The following is a 23688-nucleotide window of genomic DNA, read 5'->3' as shown; positions in this document are numbered from 1 at the left end:
AACCCGACTTGTTGCTAAACTACGCTTCCCATGATGGGTTTCTTGTGATGCAGTCTGAGAATCACTTCCGGGTTGAGACATGTAAACAGTAGTTCCCAAAAAAACGTGCTGTTCCGGACGATGATGCTCACCATGGCGTGAGTACTTCACAAAGTTAAAATTTACAAAGTACGTGTGGTTTATACAATGTTAGCGTACCTTATTTGTGTTCACATTCGCCAAATATAACGCTAGATCAGAGTATGTATGTTCCAAAATCCAATACACAACCCATTTTTTATAATCGTAGTATAGTTTTTAAAAGTTGTTGAACCCTGGGATTTCTCACCTGGAAACAATAGGGAAAATAACTATTTTTTACAAAATATGTATCTAAGCACAGTACTTTCGACTGATTGATCCCACTGATTAGTTGTTCAATGTTAAAGCTGTTTTGTGTGCCGAATCAAAATCTGATTTATGGGTGACCTTTAGATTGGCCAGCACATAGCAAAAGTTTTTGCATTGTTTTATTGTTATCGTGGAATATAATTTTCCCTGATGTAGCAAATATTACTGGTTAAACCCTGCACAGATCAATTCTAAATGTTCCCTGTATTTTAACTTCCCTTTGGAATTTTAATAATTATTTTTTCCCCTTCACAGATGCAAAATGGCTCCTCCCCTATACGTGATTAAGTGAGTAACGTCAGTGGCCTCGGGTCCTGAAAGGTCGCGAGTGTCGTGTGGAGGTCGTAGCGCTTTAATCGGCTATCAGGGCTCGACCCAACTCAGTCGAGCGGATTAAGGTGCCTACTTGGAAGGAAACCCAGCAGAGGTCCTTCGTCGGTTCTAATCTGAGGGACGAAGAGCTAGCGTCAGCTCCGATTTGTCGTGCCGCCTTCTCGCCGGGATGGACCTGGGCAAGGCCAAGCTGCTGCGGAGCGGCATCAACACACTGCACCAGGCCATCCACCCCGTCCACGGCGTTGCCTGGACCGACGGCAAGCAGGTGTGCCTGACAACGCTCTACTTTCAACGCGGCGAGGCAAAGTTTGGCGACACCAACGTCATCGGGCAGTTTGAGCACGTTTTGGGGCTCTTCTGGGGCCCGCTTTGTTGCCCCGACTCGCCCGCCCTACTGGCCGTGCAGCACAAGAAGCATGTTAGCGTGTGGCAGCTGCAGCTCAGTACGTTGGAACAGAACAAGCTGCTCTGCACGCAGACCTGCGAGATGAGCGAGCCCTTCCCGTTGCTCGCGCAGGGTTGCGTGTGGCACCCCAAAATGGACATTCTGGCCCTCTTGACTAAGCGGGATGCCTCAGTGCTATTCTCAGTGCGGGTAGACAACAGGAGGACCAAGGCGGATATTAAGGGTAGTGGTTTGATCCACTGTGCATGTTGGACTAAAGACGGCACCCGCTTGGTGGTGGCTATAGGTACCGCGCTCCACTCCTACATCTGGAACGACATCCACAAAAACCTGATGCCCTGCTCCTTCTGTCCCATTTTTGACATTGGGGGCTACATCTGCGCCATAGAGGCAACAGGGGACTCACAGGTTGCCGTGGCGACCGAGCTGCCATTGGAGAAGCTGTGCGGGTTGAACGCCAGCATGGTCTTTGACGTGGAGCCCTCACGGGACCAGACGCCGGAAAATGACCTTTCCCCAGACTCCAGACGGCTATCGTTCGACCTTTCCGAAAGGTCCCATACACCCACCTCGGGCCCTCTGGATCTCACCCACCTCCTGGCCAAGCATCGGCGGTCCGACCCCAGCCCGCTTATCCACCTGCGGCGGAAGGACGCCGTGACCGGCTCCGGTCAGGACGCCTCGCATCTGGTGCTGATCAACTACGAGCGCAAGGTGGTCACCACCCGCAAAGTCAGCATCCCGGGCATCCTGGTGCCGGATTTGGTAGCTTTCGATCCGCGCGCTTCCACCGTGGCCGTGGCCTCCAACACCTGCAACATGATGCTGGTGTACCGGATCACTACTTCGGCCATGCCTAACATCCAGCAGATTTCGCTGCAGGCCGGCGACAGGCCCAAGGGGGTGTGCTTCCTCAGCGACAAGGTGCTCCTGATGATGGTCGGCCGGCAGAAGTCTATCGACCCCGCCTTCCTTCCATCTTCTAACACGGAAAAGTACACACTGCGCCTGGTGACCAAAGAGCTTGACGGAGAGGGTGCCCCCTCCCTTCTTAATGCAGAGCCTACTTCGAATATGACAAGGATTAGGAGGCACTCAGACCACCAGCCCAAGGAGGACAAGGAACGAGTGGGGATAAAGGACTTGATTCTGCCCGGTTCGGGAGTAGTCCCCCGCTCACCCAGGAGCAGACGGAGACTCGTGGAAGAGGTGAGGAGTCCCGAGCCCACTCCCGAGCACAGCTGTGCGGATTTTTCCTCTTCGGAAAGAACCCCCTCAGTCGCCCCGGAGAATTTGGACCTGGGCCGCATGACTAGCCTGATGACAGGCGGCCCGGCCAGTAGGGACTCCAGCCGGGCCGGATCCCCTCGCCCAGAGACCCTCCCCAGCGGGTCTTCCAGGGAGAAGGGCCTGGAGCATCTCATCTTCAACATGGAGCGACTGTTCGCTCGCTTCGCCGATGTGCAGCATTGTCTGGGAGAGATCCGAGACTATGCTCAAAACGGCAAGAAGATTCCGAGCTCTTACCCGGCCGCCTCCGAGCCCCCTTATCTCAACATCACATGCCAGGTACCTTATGGGTAGTAACTATACTCCACATTATTTTGTAGTACTACTAAATGAGAACGTTGTAGGTGCTGCTCAAGGCCACAACTTGCATTCAGATGCTCACATAAAGACCACATTCACATTAAACTGAGTCCCGCCCCCTAAAATCTTACGCACGCATTTTTTGTGACTCAACTAGCCCAACATCCCCAAGTCTCCCGGAAGTTCCGGGAGTCTCCCTGATGACTGTTAGTCAGATAAAATATCCTGGAATTTGTTACTATGGGAGGGCCTTTTTTGTTTTTTGGGGGAAAATGTGAATGAGGCAAAATAATACTTGTGCAGCACAATAGAATAGCATACTTCCATTAGATTGTCTAAGTACACAAGAGGGGGATCCGTATTTTAGGGCCAATACACATCTCACCGAAATGCTATGAACTAAATTATTTCCACAATACACAAAGAACTATCATTAACGTAATAATGCAAGAGTGGACTGTTTATCTGTGCGGCACTTACGTATGTTCTTCAACCCGCAGAAGCAGCTGTCTGAGAATGTCTTCATCGACGAGCGTCGCCCTGTGCTGTTGTGCGATGGCAAGCTGTGTCTGCGTGCTGTTCTGGAGCTTTTCAACCTCACCGCTGTGGAGATGCTGCATGGTATGCAATTAGTATTATTGACTATGTCAGACCTCCAGTCATTCAGATCATCAGGTGTCCCATAACTGGTGAATTAATGGAATGATTTTGTTAAATTTATAAAGTGTATTAAAACATGACTGAATTTATTTATTTATTTAAAAAAAAACCTATTTTAGTAATGCATTTCACATCCACACACCTAGGCCATCTTATTTTTTAAAATGTTGATCAACCTCGGTATAAACATTGTTTTTCCTCATGCGTTTGAGTTATAATTGGATGTGATTAGCAGTCCGGTATGGATTAGAAGCTTTTAAACAGAAGCAGCTTAGTTCATTGGCATGTAACAACAGGCTGAAACCACAATGCGAACTTGCTGTCCGTTGGGTTTGTTGTTTTCAGGTCCCCTGTGGATTGTCCTGGTGGCCGACGCAGACGGCTTTGTGCCCCTGACCTTTAAGTCCAGAGACGAGCTCACCATACGTAACGGAAAGCGCAAATCTACTTTGCGCACCCCTGGAAGCCCAGAGACCTCTTGCCCACCCAGTCCAGTCCCCTGCAACAACCTCAACACCACCACAACTGAGGGTTCTACGGTTTTTGGGGTCTGACCAATTTGTCAATAAAGTAGTAGCAACACTTTGTTTCACTTGTCTTTCTCGTGATGAAGCGTCATTTTAGGAGCAAGCCCCAAAAAGTGCAAAATTATGTCCCCAATAGTTATGCGCGCTTTGTTTCTTTCTGTAAATTCGCGCTATCTAGCGGGCATGTGTGCACCTGCCTATTCATGATTTAGTTTATTTCTTGTTATATTTTGGAATGATTAAGCCTTAAACATTGGTCAACAGTGACCCGGGCAAGTTTTTTCAATGTTTGCAATACATTAATTTCAGTTTTCAAGGAAGTCTTAGATGAACTTGTTTTTAATCATTTTAAACATAAAAACACATTTTGAGTGTTGTGCATCAAAGGGTTAATCTAATCATTAGATTAACTATTTGATGCATAACAAAAACATTTGTTTTTATTTTAAAAGTAAGAATATTAGACAACATTAGATTCTAATGTTTATCCTATGCAACAGGTAATCACCCATTTTTCCCTTATTTTTCTATTTTGTCACTGATTACCGCTTTATAACTGTTGAACACGGAAGTATAATAATTTGGTTGAATGAAGAAAAAAACAGTTTTCTAATATAATATTAACCAGGCGATTCGCCTGAGTCGTAGGCCAGTTTCATTAACGAGTACATTCAACATGGCGGCGAAATTGACGTACGAAAACGCGTTCTTCGTGTTTCGTTTGGGCGTGATTGCGTCATTTTCCCCCCTCCTCCTTTTCAACTCTGACGTGGCTTTTTGACGGACAAGTATTCACATGTACGACCGTGGGTCGTCGCGATTGGTTGAAACTTCAAACGTGCTTTGACTTTCTGTCCTGCCCACTTGAGGCATGTCAACAGACAGGTGCCTAAATGCGGAGGAATCGTGTAAACAGCAAAAGAATAAGACGATTTGAAGTCAAAATCAGGTGAGAAACTAAAATTCACCCAGCGAAAATGATCAGTGGCGATCGGTCAGGACCAAGTGGGCAAATCAAGTGATCTCGAAACTTTGGTCACATCAAGAAAAACAAACAAACCAAAACATAAATTAGGTTAAACTATTTTTGGAATAATATTACTATACGTTATCATAATTCAATTTTAATATTTGGATATAATTCATGTTATTATAGCCAGTACAGTACTCAAATGATTCAAAATGTAGGACTTACAAAAGTATTTTTTTCCATAATGGTTAAAATTGTTATTAACAAACAAGTTAATTTTATGTAAATTAAATATATATTTTAATCAATTTATTTTGAGAAATTTTCTGTCAACAAAATTGAAAATATGGAAACAAAAATGAATAAATAATACACAGCTCCAATACATTCAAACTAACAGGGCTGGCAATTTATACTGCAAGGGGGTGATTGGACATGTATCACTGTCAATGGCAGCCACTAAGCAATGTTTTCATCTGTTTTCCTTCCAGTAGGTGATGCCGCAAGTGACCTTGACCACAGTTATGCAGCTTGTGCTGCTGCTATCAGCCTTCCCTGCTCAATACTTAATTTTGGAATGGAGCGGCAGCACAGTAGCACAGCGCTTCCACTCAATGGCACGGTATGGACCAAAAACTCCCATAATGCAATATATTTCCTGACTCGTTTTTCAAAAGGAGCGTAAAATTGTGGAGGGGGGAAAACAACAACATTGATCCATCTGAAAATTAAATCGTATTCCATTATAGACATTTCTAAAATGTTGTACCACTATTATTTTATTCACTCTTTAGACCATCTCCCAAAATCATTTGAATTGAGATTTGTACAATAGTACCCTAGTTAAAAGTAACAAGGAAAAGAAAGTTGTTGTTTTTTCCCCCCTGGATTTCTGCCCCTTTTAAGTGTTGTGGTGTTGACATTTAAGGTTGATTCATGTGTGGAAAGATTGGAGTTCTTACCTGAATGTTTCTGTATGGAGCAATTGGATCAATCTGCTGCTTTCCGAAGTGTGGTGAGTACTCCAAGAACATCTTCAATTCTTTAAAACGTGCATCTCAAAAGGCATCTCAAGTCCTTATCGTGTCGTTTGTGAAGGTCTGTGTCCGATATGGAAGAAGATGATGGAACCCAGTCGGTCGATATAAAAGCCATGATGCTCGACAATGATCAGGGGTTCTTTGGAGGTTTGCACCTTTATAATGGCACCCTCCAACAATTTTCTTTTTTTAGTTAAGGACCATCTGCCATTTAGAAAATGTTCTAAATCTCAAAATGAACTATAAATGAGCTTCGGGAATTTCCTCGTTTAATGGCGGCAGCGAGCTCACAGCAAATTATTTACAAATCAAATTAATTTGGAGTGATTTGATAAACAAGCATAATCTCCAATCAGATTACAAAGTAAAAATCAAGGTATCACTGTAGTACATTGGGGTGATGTTGACATCAGTTGTATGGGTGCCAAGTAGGCGGGGGCCATCTAAAATACTTATATTTTACTGCCTAATAGGATGTCATCAGTTACATCCTCAATGTAGATGATGGAATCCACACTTCCATGTGCTATACTTACCCGCATTAGCATTGGAGGTGATCCGATACACTGTGCGACTGAAGGAGCGAATGAAAATGTGTTTTTGTCATGACAGCATCTAAGGTGGCGCGCAGTCCACGACCGCCTTATGTCTTCCTGCGGGTGGGCGAAGTGGTGATGGAGCGTAGGAGCCACCAGGTGGGCGTGGTGGTGAGCTGGGACGCAGAGATGAGGGCACCACCCAAGTGGCTAGACTGGATCTACAGAAAATCAGAGGTCAGTTAGCATGATTACACAAAATTAAAAAAATGGAAAAAATGAATAACCCATAGCTTGAGTGGACATCTCTACAGGTTTTTAGGGTTTAAAAATATTTTAATGGTTTTATTTGCAATTTTGTTTGCTGGATTTATTTTGGCTCAAAGGCCAACAAGTTTAAGAAACCTGAGGTTAGATACAAGATGTTTACCTATTTTTATATGGGGTGAGCTGTCAATGCCTTTTTCTCTTTTAACCTGGAAACATTTTAATAATTGAAATCATATGATGATGTGTACTAACATAACCTATGACGTCTTATCTTTGGATAACTTTAAGGATGTTGCAGCAAAGACTCCTCATTACAAAGTTTACTTCGGTGGGCCAGGGGCTAACCATATAGTGGTGGCTTACCTGCCCCAGACTCAACTCAAACGCCTCACTGGAACCAGAGTAGGAGCGCAAAAATCACAATACAAGTCCAGACACAAAATATGTGACACGTAGTGATATTCATTGTTGTGTGTCTCCAGCCGAAAATTCCCAGTTTGGATAATTTCTTCAGTCATTTTGACGGCGACCGCTTTGTGCCTCAACCGTGGCTCAGAGAGATTTTCCCCGAGGACATCGATGATGGTTGATGAGGACAATTGTAACACAGAACTGGGCATGAATCTGATCCACCAGTACTAGTCCATTGAAACTGCAGCCATTTTGTCATAATTGTAAATACAATGTAACCTCGAAATAGGAACTTTGGGGTAATCTGTTACATGAGCACCATTTCTAAAGGGTTTTAGAATTAGTGTTTGACAGAATATTTTTATCATAGATCATTTAAATCAACTTAAATTGTGCAATAATTCTTGTGGCCTTCCTAAAAGTGTCCAAATGACTTGACCACTGTTAATATCAAAATGTTTTAAATGTTTAACCTGCACTATGGTCATGGAAAGAAATATAATTAATTAATAATTGGGAGTTGACCACATCAGGGTTTACATTGATATTGCAGGTTCCACTGTAATATAAAACAAAGGAGATTAGTAGTTTGTCCTATCCCACTTAGAATCTGATTATGCTTACATCATCATAAAATGTTTTTACACTGTGACAATGCATATACATGCACAGCTTTGAATGTATGATTATGATTGTGTGGCTTGAATTAAATGACAACCTTTATGGCAGGAAAAGAGTACCAGACCCATTGGTTATACAACTGCAATTTAGCAGGTGTTCATTGCATTACTTAGAAAAATGTGCCAAACCTCACCTGTAAACTACAACATCTTTTAGGAGAATTTCTTCTTATTTCCATCACGCATTCGGAAGTAGACGGACACCCGCGAGGAGGCAGTGATGCTGGGTATGCAAGGAAGGCAACCAGCCTGGGTGGAGGCAATATTTTGACCCAGTCTTCTTCTGCCGTCCTCATCATCATCGTCATCATCATCATTGTGGCTCTTCCACTCCCGTGTCTCCTCCTCTCGAACCAGGGTAGGCGCACCCAGGGTTTGCCCCAGCAATTGGCTGATTCTGCTGGCCTTCTGATGGGCATTCTCCACTGCTGAGACGCACACGCTCTGCCTAGACACATCCATATTTTAACTTATTATACTGGCATGTGAACAGGGGGTGTTGAAAATGTAGTTGTTACAGAGTATTTTTGTCAGTTAAGGTTAGGTAACCACGAAATCAACTCACAGTGTGTTTACCTGACATGGTTGAGACATTCGGTGCTGTGGAAAAATCGAGGCGGTCCCACCAAGACAGTTTTGTCCAATTTTTCCAGCAGGACACTACATGCTTGCTCCATCTTGTCAAAGTCAGAGAAAGTGACAGTCACCTGGAAAAATAGATCTCCAGATTAGGCCATTTTCTATATCATGCAGTTCAACGGATTGGGACTATACCTCTGCATTCATATGATACAATTCTTCATCCCGGTGAAGGAACTTTCTCACGGTGAGGTCATCTTCTCGGACTCCATGTTGTCTAGTCATAAAGGAACATGAGATGTTATTCCATGATCAATTCAGTGAAAGAGTGCAATTACCCATCTATGAAATTTCTAGACTTTAGCTTTAACCTATTACCTGACTGCTTGTAAAATGTATTCCAGCCGTCGTGACACGCTGGTGGTGGCCTCATTGACAGTCCCCTTGCTGTTGCCCACACTGAGCCGCACAGATGCTCTGTCTGCCGGGGAGCTAACCTCCGCCGTCCCTGTCACCTGGAGCTCCCGCACCAGGCTCCCGGCGGGGTTTTGTCCATTCCCAACCCGCGTCTGGACGATACCATGCTCGGGTTCAACCACGCCAATGGGCCTGACAGAAGGGATAGGCTGCGCTCCATCGGGAAATAGCCGGTACCGGTTGATCATCGCTGTCGCTGGCTTGCTACTAGTACCATGGCAATGGCTGAGAAATGCATTTTGGGATATGTAGTATTTCTTTCAATCAATATGAATTCGAATACTATTACTCTTTGCATGATAATATATTCATTATTTTGTCCCTATATATTAAAGACAGTTTTCATCATAACCCAATTCACACTTCCAAAAAAATACGCTGTTCCCCCCAAAATTAACCCCCTCGATTTCCAATGGTACATTCAAGATTGCTCAATTGTCTAAATCACTTATTAATAAACATACGAAATTATATGTTCACTTTCACTGACTTTCAATTTGGACCTAAAAAAAACTCAAATGGTGGTCATTGTTTTTATTTTTTTTAAATGTTCCCCAACAATAACTTTAATTTCAAGACACATTGCACATTTATACCACAAGACGGCGGTAATGCTCCTAAATTACATTTGTCAAACAGATGAAGCTGTGCTGTAGCACGAAAACAAAAAACGAAGAAGAGAGAAGCAATATGTCCTGATACAAAGGGGATAATTTATTATTATTATTATTGCACCAACGAGACATCATTTTTAATCTTTGCTTTCTCAATTTCACTAGAAAATAAGACATTCAGATGGTTGGACACAATGCAACAATGCTTTTTTGGCGCAATGAACGTAAGTTAGGCGTAAGCTGTGAAATGATCAATGTAATATTATGTTATCACTTATTGTAATTAAACCAAAAGCTGTTTATTTCCACTGTCGCGTTGAAATTTTCTATATTCAGAGTTAATTTGATCACAACAATGGGTGTGTTTAGTTCGATTTTAGAATTAAGTGTGTAGTCGCAAAAAAATAAGAAAAACGTGAAAAACTAATTTCCTAAATTTAGATTAATGCATATCCACCCATTGCATTCAAAATATGTTCTCAAATGTTAATTGATAATATAAGATCTGTGTTTGTTTACATCCAAAGGTTTGTCTGGTGAAACACATGCAACAAACTAAAGAAAAATATAGGGAAAAAGGCTAATTAATTATTTGGCAAATTTAGGGAAAGCATCACACATAATTAATCGTGTTAATTTTGATTCATTGTATTTTAAAAATAGGTGTTTAATTAATTACTGATATATTACCATTTATTTTTATGCCCATTTTCTGAATAACCACATCATTTCAACACAGAAGTATTTTTTTTCAAACAACTTTCTTAATGTAATCATGAATAGCTTATTCAAAATGCCATCGCAAAAGAGTTGCCTCAGCAACAAACCAAAAAGAACAAACATAATGAGGACCATCGAGTTAAAAAAAGAACTTATTGCCAAGTTTGAGAGCGGCACACGAGTGTCCGACCTGGCTACTCAGTACAACATGGCCAAGTCTACCATATCCACCATTTTGAAAAAGAAAGAAGCCATCAAAGCTGCCGATGTAGCAAAAGGAGTAAAAACGCTTACAAGCAGAAGACCTTGTCGAATGGAAGATGTGGAAAAACTTTTGCTTCAGTGGGTCACTGAGAGGCAGCAGAGGGGTGAAAAAGTGTCGGAGCCCATTATTTGCGAGCGGGCCCGTCAACTGTACAGTGACCTGACTCGCGACACCCCCGGGGAAAGCCCGGATGACTTTAAGGCGAGCAGGGGCTGGTTTGAAAACTTTAAAAAGAGAAGCGGGATCCGCTACGTGGTCAGGAAGAGGGAAACTCTCCGCACTGATAAAGAAGGTGCCAGGAAATTTGTGGAGGATTTTCAATCATTTGTCGCGAGGGAAGGCTTTCTACCCCAGCAAGTGTTTAACTGTGACGAAACTGGCCTTTTTTGGAAGAAGATGCCCAAAAGGACTTATATCAGTCGGGAAGAGAAAAGCCTCCCAGGACATAAGCCAATGAAGGATAGGCTGACTCTGTTACTCTGTAGTAATGCCAGCGGAGACCTTAAAATCAAACCTATGCTGGTGTACCACTCCGAAACACCGAGAGCTTTTAAAAAGAACAATGTGCAGAAGGGCAAGCTCAATGTCATGTGGAGGTCCAACCCCAAAGCGCTGGTCACGCGACAGTTCTTCACCGAGTGGTTCGAAGAGGTCTTTGCTCCCAGTGTAGCAGAATACCTGGCGGAGAAGAATATTCCTCTCAAGGCTCTTCTAGTCCTAGACGCCGCACTAGCTCAGCCGTCAGGCTTGGGAGACGATTGGCGTAGTGACCAGGAATTCATTACGGTGAAGTTTTTACCACCCAACACCACGCCCCTTCTACAACCCATGGACCAACAGCTCATCTGCAACTTCAAGAAGCTCTACACAAAAGCGCTTTTCCAACGGTGCTTTGAAGTGACCATGGAGACCAACCTGACCTTGAGAGAGTTTTGGAAGGACCATTTCAACATCCTCCACTGCTTAACTGTCCTGGAAAAAGCCTGGGATCAACTTAGCAAAAGGACGGTGCAGTCATCTTGGAGGAAATTATGGCCGGGCTCCTTGTTACCCAGGTTCTTTGAAAGCTTGGAGCCAGATCCTGCTCTGGAATTGGACGTGGTGGATGAGATTGTGTCTCTTGGAAAGTTCATGGGCCTGGAGGTAGACAGTGATGACGTGGAGGAACTGGTTGAAGAACACACTCTCGTGCTCTCCACCAACAACCAGACGGACGGTCCCCAACAAGGCATGACTGAGGACGTCACATCTGAGGAAGAAGACGCCAACTGGAACGACAAGATTCCAACCGCAGAAATTAAGGAACTGCTGGGTTACTGGGCAAAGACGCAAAGTCTGGTGGCCAAGTGGCACCCAAGGATCTCCATGGCGAAGAGGAACATTAACATGTTCGATGGCAACGTGGTGGAGGACTTTCGAGCTATCTTGAAAAGTCGCAAGAGGCAAGCGGCATTGAACAGTATCTTCTCCAATGAAGAGGCGAGTGGTGGAAGCAGTAGTAGTGGAAGTGAGTTACAAGCCTCCATTAGTGGAGTTAAGAGGAGAAAAAAAGACTGTACACTGAAACGCGGCTTTGATATGGTCCTTACAGAAGAGGACTTGCCATCCGCGGAGTAACGTAACTTCTGGTCACTTCCACTTCTACGCCATTATCATCATGTCTTTCATTTACATGGGTCTGAAGTATGTAATGACCTCAACAGTATTTAAAGTGTTTAATTGAAAAACAAAACAAAAGAAAGAGCCTCCTTGGAAGGAATTATGATGTTCTTCCAAGGGGACCACCCTATGGCATTTTGAGTCTCTCATTAGGTTCTTCAGGAAAGATATGGAGCAGAGATGGAGTAATTATCAGTAGAAATAGTACTTTTCTGAATTATCCACCTTATAACACCTCAATGGTACTTAACACTCATCATACATCATCCATAAGAGTAGATTGAACTCTTCATAACCCCAGTCATCCTAGTGCACATTCATGTGTCTTTACTGTTTAATATCTAATAACTACTCCCTTTTTAAATAGAAATTAGTTTCATGGTAATCAACAAGGATTTTTTGTCTTGTAAAGCAATTGATTTGGGACCTCTACAATGAGCGGGAAGTTGACCCCACATACTGGAAATTACAAAAAACAAAAAAACTTCCATTTGTTTGTGCTGTTTCAGTTTTTGAGATATTGAGGATTCTTTTTTGGGCGATGACGCCATTGTGAAGTAATGTGTACATATTGTTTTATATCATTTATCTAAACCTCGGAATTTGGTCATTTGTTCTCTGTACAGTATGTCAATGGGGAGATAAGCACCATGTGCAGAATAATTTATTGCACTTTGTTATTAAACTTGAATAGTGGGGTGTTTCCATCACTGTGTGTTTGTTTTGCTTTGTCATCTTTGTCAGAGCTAATAAAACTAATTGCAAGAAAGTACTGGCTCTCGTCTTTAAGTTACAACACAACACATTCGAAAACTGCTATTATAGCTTTTGAGATATTAACGATTATTCATTAAGAAAGTGGTGTCACAAGCCAGGGTGCCTCAATTTCCCATGGTTACGAAGGCCTCATCGCCTTGTAAATTGATTGTTAAATTACATACTCTTGATTTAAAGTAAATTGTTTTCTGTCGCTACTAGACCTGCTTCATTATTAGTGCCAGACTTAAAAAAAAATCATCAATATAATATTACAGTATATATACTTGTGACGTCTCAGTTTGTTCTGATTTTTGTCTTTCTTTTGAACAAAGCTTGGTGCCCGAAGTCAGTTGGGATAGGCCCCGGCACCCCCCACGACCTTTGTGTGGATACACGGTTCAGAAAATGAATGAATGAATGTTTACAATGCACAGCGTAATGGTTTTCTTTGTTGCTATTCATTCAATAAAATCTTAAAGGCCTATGAAATAAGACAAGACAAGAGCAAAAGCTACAGATCTAAAAACAAGCAATTTGAGGTAGGTACCATTTTAAAAGAAACATACTCCAAAAATACAAGCCATTATAACTCCACAAAAATATAAATTAAAACATTTGCTTGGTCCTCAAAATATGCACCACTATGAACATTTTAAATTGAAATTGCTACTGGCTCAAACACGGCACATGCAAATGGAATTGTTTTGTTTTGTTTCCAATATGAAGGGGGCGGGGCAACTCCACGCTAATGTGTTGGGGTCGTTTCTGCCGTGGTAGACCCACCCCCGCGCGGATGCAAATCGTGCACGCGCAGTGTTGTGAGGTGGCGCGGGGATGTCTGCACACACGTGCCTGCCTCCTTTGTCCCTTTTACAGCCAATGTTGGGAAATTGGAAGCTGACCCTACGGCCGCCTTTGTTATTTCCGAGCATCCCTTTAAGGGCTCTCATCTAGCGACGCTCGGCCAGTTTTCGTCTTCCCTGCTCACCTGAAAGGGTTCCCCCGGCTGGGCCGCCTTGTCAGGTGGCAGCCCTGTGTGTTTAGGTTTTTTATTTTATTTTTTTATTTTTTGCAACACCACTCTCACCACGTTCCTTCAACCCCAACTGGAGGTCCATGCTCCGTTTCTTTTGTCATCATGTGCCCAGCATCAGCAGCAACGGCTGCCAGTGAGAGCAGCACCTGCACCGTTGCCGCCGAAAGGGAGCCCGAGACTGATGCGGAGCAGGACAACCCCAGACTGGAGGTGAGTACTATACTTGTTTATATTCAAATTCAAAGGCAGCTTTAAGCATGAATCGTGATTTTAAAAAATGGAAAAATCTGTATATTTAATACTAATTAGATTATAGAGAAGGAAGTGGTGCGGACTTTTGTTCTTATTGTTTCCAAAAATAGGGTTCAATGTCCTATGGCAGTTTTAGAACGAAATGGCTTCTTTATATGGGGGACAAGCATCACTGTCTCCAGTTCAGTTGTATTAATCTTTGATCTGGAATACAGCTGCAGTAATTTAATTATAAAAGATAAATGACCAATAGTTCAAAAACACATTGAAGAGCCTGTATGTGTATATATGTCAGCCTTTTGCTGACATGTACTTGTTTGTTATGATCAATGTTCAACTCCTAATTTTCACTCCATTTCGAGACCAGTATTATTACTGAACAAATACTGAAATACGTCCATTTGAGGACTTTTTAATCCTTGCCAGGCTTCCTCAAAAAGCGTGACTAACTCATTATCCATGCACGAGACCGGTTCTACCCTGAGGTGAAGAAGAACACCACCAGCCTTACGGTACACAGCCACACTGCTCCCCCCCCGAGATCCTCTTCAAAGGCTTGGCATCGAAGATGGACTTGAAATAGCTTAGCATACGCGTTGACTTCATACAACATGCAAAGTCAGACAGACAATGCATTTTACGTGTCCACCATTCGTCTTCTTTCACTTCATCATAGTCTCTTATTCGTAATAAGCGGAGAGCGTGACACGTGTGGCCGTTCATGCATAAAGTATAGAGAAGCACTAACAGCGCCGAATATTTGACTAAATATTTCATATGCACAAGTCTCTGATTTGGAGCCATTTTTAGCTTCAAAGACATTTTCTCCCAAAGTCTCACAGTGAATCCGTTTTTTGGATACTTGGTGTTGTGTTTTTTGTTTTGATTTTTTAAAAAGACATTTCTGGCCTGGTTTTTGCGTTCCGCTTCTCAACTATACGGCCATCAACCACAACCTAGATATTTTTGACAGGTTAATATTTGTTCATTTCCATTCCCCTCACCTAATCGTTCATAGAGAAGAACACAATCATGTGTGGACAATTTAGAGTTTTCTTCTCTTTGCAGCTCCGTCCTGAGAAACAGTCCCTGCTGAAATCCTTATGTCAAGAGACCCACTGGAAATGCCTGCTGCTCTCCTTGCTCATGTACGGCTGTGTTGGAGCCGTGGCCTGGTGCCAGGTGACCACCGTCACTCGCCTCTCCTTCGACAGCGCTTACAAGGGTGACTCTATGATGTACCACGACAGTCCCTGCTCCGACGGCTACATCTACATCCCCTTAGCCTTCTTGCTCATGCTTTACGTGGTCTACCTGGTGGAGTGCTGGCACTGCCACACCAGGAACGAGCTTCAGTACAAAGTGGACGTGGAAAACGTCGCCGATCGAGTCCACAGGATGAAGCACGCCACCCCATGCATTTGGTGGAAGGCCATAAGCTACCACTACGTGAGGAGGACCCGGCAGGTGACGCGCTACCGCAACGGAGACGCGTACACCAGCACCCAGGTTTATCACGAACGGGTCAACACGCACGTGGCCGAAGCGGAGTTTGACTTCGGGAACTGCGGGGTGAAGGACATCTCCAAGCACCTGCGGGACCTGGAGTGCTTCGCCGTGACTAAAGTGAGATTCACCAAGTGCTTCAGCTTCGCCAACGTGGAATCAGAGAACTCTTACTTGACGCAGCGGGCCGGCTTTTTCACAGAGAACGAGGGGCTTGACGACTACATGGAAGCCCGTGAGGGGATGCACCTGAAGAACGTGGACTTTAAGGAGTACGTGATCGCGTTCGCCGACCCGCGTCGACTTCCCTGGTACGCGCTACATTCCACTTTTTGGACGGCGGCGGCTTTGACTCTCTCCTGGCCTTTGCGGGTGCTGACTGAGTACCGGACCGCCTGCGTCCACTACCACGTGGAGAAGCTCTTTGGTTTTGACTATGTGCCAGCGACGCCTTCTGAGGAGTGTCCTCAGCGCCGGCACGTCCCCCGGGTCAACACCTTCGACAGCACAGAGCTGGAGTGGCACATCCGCTCCAACCAGCAACTGGTGCCCAGCTACTCTGAGGCGGTCCTCATGGACCTGGCCCAGCTGTCGGGCAGCTGCCGGAACTACTCGCTTTGCCATCGCTACGGCGGCTACAGGCAGGACTGCCGGCGGTGCCACGGTGCAATCAGCAGCTCGTCCATCTTCTCCCGCAGCGCTCTGAGCATCTGCAACACGGCAAGCCCGCGCCTGCCCTTCAGCGCTAGTCGCTTCTCGTTGGGGCGGCTCTACGGCTCCAGGCGCAGCTGCCTATGGCGGAGTAGCGGGAGCCTGAACGAGGCATCCGGGCGCCCCAGCGAGAGCACGCATTGCCTGTCGGGCCGACAGAACGGCGAGGAGAGCCCCCCGGCGTACCAGGATGCGCTCTACTTTCCCGTTCTCATCGTCCACAGCAACGAAGGCTGCCTCAACCACGACCATCGCTCCTTGCACAGGAATGGTTCGTGCGTGGAGACTTCCATATGAGCCTCAAGGATGAGAGAAGGGTTGCAAACAGCTAACTTTTTTGGTCGATCGAGATACTGTGGCTTTAGAACAGGGGTGCTCAAACTTTGCCAACTTTACCCGATGGACCTTCTTTTTCCAGGCCAAAGCTCAGCAGTTATGTATGCTGATAATATACCTGATGCAAGCAGGACCCAACATAGTGTAGGCAGGTAGTAATCGTGCTTGGACTCACGATAGCGCTATTTCCCAGCTCAAGTCCCACATAAAACTTTACTGCAAATCCTATCCTTGGATCAAATGTTACTGTCATGCAATCTACCAATACTACCTTGGCGGGCGACTGGTTACTCACGTTCGACGTTTAGAAGCTACATGGAACTAAAAAGTACTAAAGTACTAATTGCTCTAAAGTTGGGTTGTTTTGCGCCATTGAGAAAGGCTGACATTGGCAGTGTTTTACACAAGGATTGCTTTTGAGAACCATTGACAAAGGTTTTAGACTGATGCTAATGATTCAAAATTAAGGCTAGACTTACATTCCATTGATATGACGTCTTTAGAAGTCCAACTTCAGAGCTGGGCTGGGTTTTTTAGATCAACTCTGGACTCAACCACTGTTTCACACAGTCAAAAGATGCCTGCAAATTCAAGAGAAAAATTGCTTCTTTGATATATTAACAGGCTACCGGAACTTTACATTGGTGCCACATCAAAACATTGCTCGATGCCTGAGAACAACGTCGAGATATCTTATAAGCAGAAATGGCTCGGTTCCGATGACATTACACTTCCTGCCTTGGTAAATATAGCAACACGCATTATTAATAATTCAGCAGAGGAGCGCTAAAGGACACAAGCACTGCCACATCAAGGTTTTTAAAATGACTGTACATTGTGTATAGACACCAATAACACTGTTAAAACGTGTAAATAAGAGACGATTTTCAACTAGGAAAATGTCAAAGTGAATACAGGGCAGTATTAGGTTGCAATGATTTGTTTTTAAGAATTTGCTACCTCTTTATTTAAGTGCCTATCAATTGAACTAACAACAAAAAACATCTGGTCCAATTTCCTCTAAATCGGGGGTGTCCAGACTAAATAACCAACAGAAATATAAAAAAGTAATGACGATCCATTGTAATGAATTGAGCTACCTTATTGATTTTCTTTTGACCTATTTTGCTGTCACTGGACGGTAATAGATGTCCAATCCATTTTGACTGAGGGGACTGCCAGCGACCACTGCTCGTCAAAATGGACTGGACGCCTATCGTCGTCAGTGGCAGCCAAAGATTCAGTACTGAAACACATGTATATGTGTAACATACATTTAGCCAATAAGCATCCTTTGAAATCTCCGAAAGCAACCCCTCAGACCAAAACGTTTGGACACCCCCGCTCTAAATCAACTACTCCATGCTTGTGGTTGTCTTTTGTGCATGTCCTCTTTTATCTGGAATACAATGAAAGTTTGTCCGTCTTCCTGCGGGATGCTGCTGCAGCTGCTGCTGCTGATGCATATCAGAGAGACAGGCTGGCTCTCAAAGACGCTGAAAATAGGCAGCGGCCCTGCACTCGCTACTGATAGTGTCACATGTAATAATAGGAGAAGATGGCTTTTTAAGACGTGGAGGCTGCGCTACGGATGTCAGGATGAGTTCGCCTGCACGTTCCAGAGGGATTCTTGGTGGGAATCGGGAGTGCCGCAACTTTTTGAATAGATAGAGTAAGACACTGCTTTCCGAGTTCCCTCCGAGTAAGGCATCACGATGTATCAAGTAGTTTAAAGTGGGCGTAGTGTTTTCACAAAATTTCCTTAATTTACGATGGGGTGCGTTAAGAATCAATTTGTTGTATGTATTTTAAATAAATGCAGTATTTTGAGCGGGTGTGATAAACTGTTTTGGTTAAGATTTTTCTTTGGAATTGGGCAGATTGCTGTTGTTGTTGTCCTACAACAGGGTCTCACTAACATTTTGTCAGCTACTACTTGGTTGCTGATGTTTCAAAGGGCTACCTACCAGAACTAAATAAAAAATGAGCTCAAATGACCTTTAAATACATATTGCTTTCAGGATATTTCTTAATAATTTACCAAGATAGTACATGACACGTCCATATGCTAAAATGTTTCTTCAGAAAAACTCTACAAGCCCAATTCCACTGAAGTTGGGATGTTGTGTAAAACATAAATGAAAACAGAAAACATTGATTCACGTATTATATTAGCTTTTTAACAGACAGTTCATCGTGGTGTCTTTGGCTTCTGACAAATAATCACTCAGGAATGTTTTTCAAGATGAATAAAGCAAAACATTTTTACACTCTACACAGTATGTAGCACGCTGTGGTTCAGTATATAGCTCACATTTAAGCAAGCATATGGGATGGCTAAGTATGAATTTTGGAAAGAAATTGTTGGATATAACTCATGCAATAATATTGGCTAAACTGGTATTTTTCCTTTCAATATGCTGGTGTTGAATTACTTGCATACATACTAACAAGCCAATCTAATTTCATGCATGATTTATACATTGATTTTAAGTTATTCTTTAGCAATTGCAAAAAAAATGGAGGATGTAAATAAGCACTGACATCTAGTTTATACGTCTGATTTTTTTAATTGTGTTATCAGTTTTAAGCACATTGTGCTGGATGATTTTTTTTAGCAACCATTTCTAGAGTCAATGTAAGGAAATGTTTATTCTACTATCAATATTTACTTTTAACTAGCTAGATGCTTGCAATTTTTTTACAAAAGGATGACATGAGTCTTTGGAGTGTTTTTTTGTACAGCTGTGTTGTATCCTTTTTACAGTACTAATCCAGTTGCAATAAACTAGAGGTACCAAAAAATTGCAACCAGACTAGAGCAGTCCATGAAAGACTGGAAAGTGATATATGACTGTTGGTAAATGCACTCAGCCCTTTACGATGTCATTACTCAGTTTGATTGGTAATGTCAAGTGCTCACTGCAATTTGTCTTTTCTGTGTACTAATCCGGACTACTAGGGTACTGTGCATGAATAGGGGGAGGAGGTTCCAATGTGACAATTGTACGAAAATAAACAACAATTGAAAGAGGCTCTACAGTAGCATTTCTGTCAAAAGCCCTGAATGATCAAGATATTGAATATCAATTCTATATGTCACACAAAGATCATGATAAACTGTTTTTTGGGTTAAAACTATATTGAAGCCAATTCTTCAGTCATGTCAGCTTTAATATTTAATATGAACTATACTCAATATTTAAGACAATAAAAGGTTATGATAGCTTTTGAGTAGACATGTAAATTAATTAGATGAGGGTACATTTACACATGTATACAAACTTATAATGTCAAATAAAAAGAATTAGTTGCATTCATACCAATATACAAATATTTCATATTGATGTTTTAGGGATTTGATATAAAAAAGGAAGTATTAATACATTTACAAGTCTAGTCTGTTTCCCTCTGATTTCCTATTGAGATAAATTACACTGATGTTAAATTTACAATTATTTCTTAACTATTTTTATTTCCAATAGTTTGAAGAAAATATTAATGAATTCAATAGCAATTTTTACACTTGGATTTACTCAATTAGACATCTTTGTTTATGTAGCAGATAACACGAGGTACTTTACATGACCGAGTACATTAAATAAACTGACCTTATTCACAATTCCTGCATCAAAAAAATGAATCAATGGAAACAAGGTACATCTTCATAAAGACCTCAATTACTGTTAGTTGAACTTTGCGCTTCAGATGGTGCCTATGGATACAAAAAGAGAAGGCAGGTTTGGTTTTTCAGATTCGTTACGTTGTGAAAATCATAATAATAAAGTAGCTCAGAAGTGACTTTAGATGGCTTGCGTCTACAATACCTCTCCATCTTCTTGTGGCTCATCAGCTGGTGCTTCTTGTACCTCGCCATCTGGGGCCTCGTCATTTTGTGCTTCTTCCACTTGCTCATCTTGAGCTTGAACCTCTTCCTCATTTCCCTGTACTTGTTCCTGTTCCTCTTTTTGTTCCTCTTCCTCCCCCTCTTTCTCTTCCTCTGAACTGTCATGAATGTCAACCACCTGGTTGACAGTGGATTCTCTCATGATGGCACCAACTGTCTGGTTGGTGGCGCAGGTGTTCTTGTTGGTGCAAACCACCTGGTTGATGATGGAGGCGCTCTCTGCGTTCACGTCGGTCAGATTCACATCGCATTCCGTTAAGCTGCTGTTTTGCGCTATGGCCTCCGCCAGAGCGTTGCCTCCGTCCTGCTCGCCAACAGAGAGAAAACATAAGTATAATTAGAGAAATCTTGGTATTTTAGTGCGTACTCCAGACTTATTCTTGCCTCGTTTTTGGCGGGATTTTAAAGAACAGGTGAAATGATTCCGAAACGTGCATGTTTTAGTATTTTGTATGGAGAAATTTGAAACGTGGACTTTAAAATGTCCTCCAAATGGAATGATCCAGATGTCTCATACTCACCACACCCAGTTTGTTGCATGAAAGGTTGATGGTCTTCAGCGTTTGGTTCTTAAGCAGCACTTCCGACAGCGTGAGGGCAGTGGGCTCAGTCACGAGGTTGGCAGCCAGGTGAAGATGAAGAAGCGTATAGTTTTTCATCAAGGCCCTTCCGATGGCTTGCCCGCCCTCGTCGCCCACTCGGTTGATTCTTAGGTTGAGCAACAAAAGTGTGCAGTTGGCCGGTAAGGCGTCAGCGATGGCGATGGCTCCCGCATCTCGAATGACGTTGTCGCTCAAATTCAGGCTCTCCAGTTTGGTGCTATTGAGTATCCTGCCAACACACTTGGCCCCTTTGTCGCCAATCAAGTTGTGGGAAAGGTTTAGTTCTCTCAGGGAGGGATGCCCCACCAGATGTTTAGTCAGCAACTTGCATTTCGCATCGTCAATGTGACTTTCGTAGAGTCGTAATACCTGCGGAATAATTAAACCAATGTCACAAAAAAACTATACACAGACTGAATTTCACTGACAAATGAACTTTGTGTAAAATTTGCACCTATTTTTTTAACAAAAAGTTAATATTATATTAAATAGCACTGAGGTAACGCAAAGTTGAATGATACTTTGTTATCAAATGGAGAATTCATCCATTTATACTAAGTAGATGAACAAGATTAGAAACCAACATGTGCAATATTGTTTTTTTAAAGGTCTGACTCCCATGACTCATGGTCGTGCAAAATGTGACTTTACCTTCAAAGTCTTGCACGCTTGAATAGCTATAGCGAGAGTCTCGGAGTCCCGCTGAGCCATTTCGAACATCTTCCACTCAAAGTTCATCCCGCATTGTTTGACCCAGTAGGTCAAGTGTAACTCCTCCAGCCACGGCAGCTTGGTCAAGAGAGCGCGGAAGTCGAAGTGTTCCATGTGAGCTGCGTCCGAGTCAGTCTCGCTATGCCAGTCCACGTTGTCTCCGAGTCCCACCATGCCCTCCTTAATGGGTGGCAGCATTTGGCTGATGTTGAGCCTCTTCACGTAGGCCTCGCACAGCGGGATCTCATCGTTGACTATCTTGGAGGAGGTCGTCTCCGGAATGAACTGCTCGATGATATTTTCCAGGTGCCTCTCAAAGAACATGCGCTTCCAGCTGTGGTCGTAGTTGGACACGTCACAAATGTCCCAGCGTTGTTCACAGCATCGCCGCCAATAGACGCCATCCGAGACCAAGTTGGCAGTCACAGAAAGGGGCAGCGAGGGCGACAGTTTCTCTTGCACAAAGTTTTTCTGTCTGGGCGTGAGCTCTTCGTAGATGGGGGTATCTGCCACAGATGGAGGTTCAAATCAGTGCCAAAAAAATAATGTCATGGAATATTTAGCACAATAGTACAGAAAACAATACCTTCAAAGTTTCTCACAATACATTCCAGGCAGAGGGTTGAGAGAAAAGGCACAAGACTCAAGGACCAGGTTGGATTTTCAGCAATGATCCTCCTCAATTTCCTGCTGTCCACAGTCAGCGTTGGGCCTGCAGTGAGTCTCGACATAATTGCACACAGATTGCGCAAGACTGCAAATAAAGGTAAAGAAAAATGATAATGATGTCAACTGCTTTTATTCTGCACTAATCAGAGGCAAATGTCTTTCCACATTTGTGACAGCCAATTGTAGATTTACAGGTTGGAATAGATGGGCTTAATAAATATATATTGAGGAATAATGAAACTATGTGGTCATTACACGCTAGTCTTTCTTGGAAAAGGTATTACTATATATAAAACAATTCATCAAATCCAAACCTCCTTTCTGTTTTTAATTAAGTATATAACTACTTTCCATCCTTGAAATGTATTATGTGGCTTAGTAGCCTTACTAAAAGCCCTTGTTGCTTTTTTCCCCATTTTGTTTCTTTCATTTTTAATGGATGATTGACTCTTAGCATTTTTTCAGTTTGTAGTTCAAGTGCTTTCTTCCTGAATTGTGCAAAAATCAACTGGCAATTTGCATCGAGTACACCAAAAACTAAAAGCAAGACTTCAAATTATTACCTTACCTGAAATGCCAATGTTTTGATTCCTTGCAGTGTCACAAGTCCAGCAAATGTTTATTTTTTTATTTCAAGCCTCGTTCAGGTTCAAGATCAGTACTTTTGGGAATGATTCATCTGCCACCTTTCCCTGAGATGCACAAAGCATAAATAGTTATTTGACAAGAAAACTAAGACATTTCTATAAAGAGCCATATTTGAAAACCATAAGCTTTATGATGATAATCGATATTTTTTTTAGCTTGTTTTTTAAACTCGTTTTTCAAACCTACACGATGGATACTCAATGCATTATAAATTATAACAATAGGATAATTAAATATTTAAAGTCACTTGCGAAGTCATACCTGTAGTTTCAGAAGGCTATGTTGCCATAGTTACCAGATGCACTTCAGCCAATAAAACGGCAAAACACTGCTTCTCAAAGGATAATAGTGGTAATGCAACTTGGCAGAAGTAAACTCAAACCAAACAACAATTTGGCCGTAACAAATGGCAGTGTATAAA

The 23688-nt window shown here is 42.9% G+C and overlaps 5 protein-coding genes across 10 annotated transcripts; 3 read left to right on the top strand and 2 right to left on the bottom strand.

The window, feature by feature from the left end:
- The first annotated feature begins 20 nt into the window (after positions 1-20).
- Positions 21-3969, top strand: wdcp (WD repeat and coiled coil containing). 2 transcript variants are annotated; one of them, XM_077587043.1, is made up of 4 exons: positions 21-168; positions 646-2701; positions 3223-3343; positions 3728-3969. In XM_077587043.1, the coding sequence occupies exons 2-4, from the start codon at positions 893-895 to the stop codon at positions 3934-3936; spliced, it is 2139 nt and encodes a 712-aa protein (XP_077443169.1). In that variant the 5' UTR covers positions 21-168; positions 646-892; the 3' UTR covers positions 3937-3969. The 2 variants fall into 2 exon arrangements, with proteins under 2 accessions (XP_077443169.1, XP_077443170.1); XM_077587044.1 differs by having other exon boundaries at positions 45-137.
- On the bottom strand, positions 2684-17282 carry irak1bp1 (interleukin-1 receptor-associated kinase 1 binding protein 1). Of its 3 annotated transcripts, XR_013296801.1 has the most exons (8): positions 17210-17282; positions 8774-11739; positions 8591-8672; positions 8393-8523; positions 7951-8264; positions 6456-6676; positions 5842-5979; positions 2684-3336 (listed from the first exon to the last, which is right to left on the bottom strand). XR_013296801.1 is itself a non-coding variant. In XM_077587053.1 (6 exons), exons 2-5 carry the CDS (start codon positions 9058-9060, stop codon positions 7970-7972), a joined length of 795 nt encoding a protein of 264 aa, XP_077443179.1. In that variant the 5' UTR covers positions 9061-11739; positions 17210-17282; the 3' UTR covers positions 6090-6676; positions 7951-7969. The 3 variants fall into 3 exon arrangements, 1 of the variants encoding a protein (XP_077443179.1); XR_013296800.1 differs by lacking the exon at positions 2684-3336 and having other exon boundaries at positions 4187-5979; XM_077587053.1 differs by lacking the exons at positions 2684-3336; positions 5842-5979 and having other exon boundaries at positions 6090-6676.
- On the top strand, positions 4689-7872 carry LOC144064465 (uncharacterized). 2 transcript variants are annotated; one of them, XM_077587055.1, is made up of 7 exons: positions 4689-4858; positions 5371-5501; positions 5808-5894; positions 5978-6066; positions 6532-6692; positions 7014-7127; positions 7208-7872. In XM_077587055.1, the coding sequence occupies exons 2-7, from the start codon at positions 5377-5379 to the stop codon at positions 7313-7315; spliced, it is 684 nt and encodes a 227-aa protein (XP_077443181.1). In that variant the 5' UTR covers positions 4689-4858; positions 5371-5376; the 3' UTR covers positions 7316-7872. The 2 variants fall into 2 exon arrangements, with proteins under 2 accessions (XP_077443181.1, XP_077443182.1); XM_077587056.1 differs by having other exon boundaries at positions 4698-4858; positions 5374-5501.
- tmem151ba (transmembrane protein 151Ba) lies at positions 13661-19973 on the top strand. The gene is made up of 2 exons (XM_077587046.1): positions 13661-14135; positions 15246-19973. Exons 1-2 carry the CDS (start codon positions 14028-14030, stop codon positions 16689-16691), a joined length of 1554 nt encoding a protein of 517 aa, XP_077443172.1. The 5' UTR covers positions 13661-14027; the 3' UTR covers positions 16692-19973.
- Positions 17205-23666, bottom strand: drc5 (dynein regulatory complex subunit 5). 2 transcript variants are annotated; one of them, XR_013296799.1, is made up of 7 exons: positions 23188-23593; positions 22537-22704; positions 21891-22456; positions 21159-21608; positions 20558-20941; positions 20342-20445; positions 17205-17311 (listed from the first exon to the last, which is right to left on the bottom strand). XR_013296799.1 is itself a non-coding variant. In XM_077587045.1 (7 exons), exons 3-7 carry the CDS (start codon positions 22679-22681, stop codon positions 20407-20409), a joined length of 1584 nt encoding a protein of 527 aa, XP_077443171.1. In that variant the 5' UTR covers positions 22682-22704; positions 23188-23311; positions 23529-23666; the 3' UTR covers positions 20262-20406. The 2 variants fall into 2 exon arrangements, 1 of the variants encoding a protein (XP_077443171.1); XM_077587045.1 differs by lacking the exon at positions 17205-17311 and having other exon boundaries at positions 20262-20445; positions 23188-23311; positions 23529-23666.
- Positions 23667-23688: the final 22 nt, after the last annotated feature.

The sequence above is a fragment of the Stigmatopora argus genome, chromosome 19, assembly GCF_051989625.1.
Source record: "Stigmatopora argus isolate UIUO_Sarg chromosome 19, RoL_Sarg_1.0, whole genome shotgun sequence".
Lineage (NCBI taxonomy): Eukaryota > Metazoa > Chordata > Actinopteri > Syngnathiformes > Syngnathidae > Stigmatopora > Stigmatopora argus.
Note: the sequence above shows the minus strand (reverse complement) of the source record. Positions and strands in the feature narration are given on the sequence as shown.

Bases quoted from the DNA above. Each gene is read 5' to 3' on its own strand.
- wdcp (XM_077587043.1), top strand. From the start codon at position 893: ATGGACCTGGGCAAGGCCAAGCTGCTGCGGAGCGGCATCAACACACTG. The intron at 2,702-3,222 runs GTACCTTATGGG...TTCAACCCGCAG, and splicing joins ATCTCAACATCACATGCCAG to AAGCAGCTGTCTGAGAATGT. The intron at 3,344-3,727 runs GTATGCAATTAG...TGTTGTTTTCAG, and splicing joins CGCTGTGGAGATGCTGCATG to GTCCCCTGTGGATTGTCCTG.
- LOC144064465 (XM_077587055.1), top strand. From the start codon at position 5,377: ATGCCGCAAGTGACCTTGACCACAGTTATGCAGCTTGTGCTGCTGCTA. The intron at 6,067-6,531 runs GTTTGCACCTTT...TTGTCATGACAG, and splicing joins TGATCAGGGGTTCTTTGGAG to CATCTAAGGTGGCGCGCAGT. The intron at 7,128-7,207 runs GTAGGAGCGCAA...GTGTGTCTCCAG, and splicing joins AACGCCTCACTGGAACCAGA to CCGAAAATTCCCAGTTTGGA.
- irak1bp1 (XM_077587053.1), bottom strand. From the start codon at position 9,060: ATGATCAACCGGTACCGGCTATTTCCCGATGGAGCGCAGCCTATCCCT. The intron at 8,673-8,773 runs GTAATAGGTTAA...CTTTATGACTAG, and splicing joins TACATTTTACAAGCAGTCAG to ACAACATGGAGTCCGAGAAG. The intron at 8,265-8,392 runs GTAAACACACTG...GGATGTGTCTAG, and splicing joins GAATGTCTCAACCATGTCAG to GCAGAGCGTGTGCGTCTCAG.
- tmem151ba (XM_077587046.1), top strand. From the start codon at position 14,028: ATGTGCCCAGCATCAGCAGCAACGGCTGCCAGTGAGAGCAGCACCTGC. The intron at 14,136-15,245 runs GTGAGTACTATA...TTCTCTTTGCAG, and splicing joins AGGACAACCCCAGACTGGAG to CTCCGTCCTGAGAAACAGTC.
- drc5 (XM_077587045.1), bottom strand. From the start codon at position 22,681: ATGTCGAGACTCACTGCAGGCCCAACGCTGACTGTGGACAGCAGGAAA. The intron at 22,457-22,536 runs GTATTGTTTTCT...CATCTGTGGCAG, and splicing joins TATTGTGAGAAACTTTGAAG to ATACCCCCATCTACGAAGAG. The intron at 21,609-21,890 runs GTAAAGTCACAT...ATTATTCCGCAG, and splicing joins AAGCGTGCAAGACTTTGAAG to GTATTACGACTCTACGAAAG.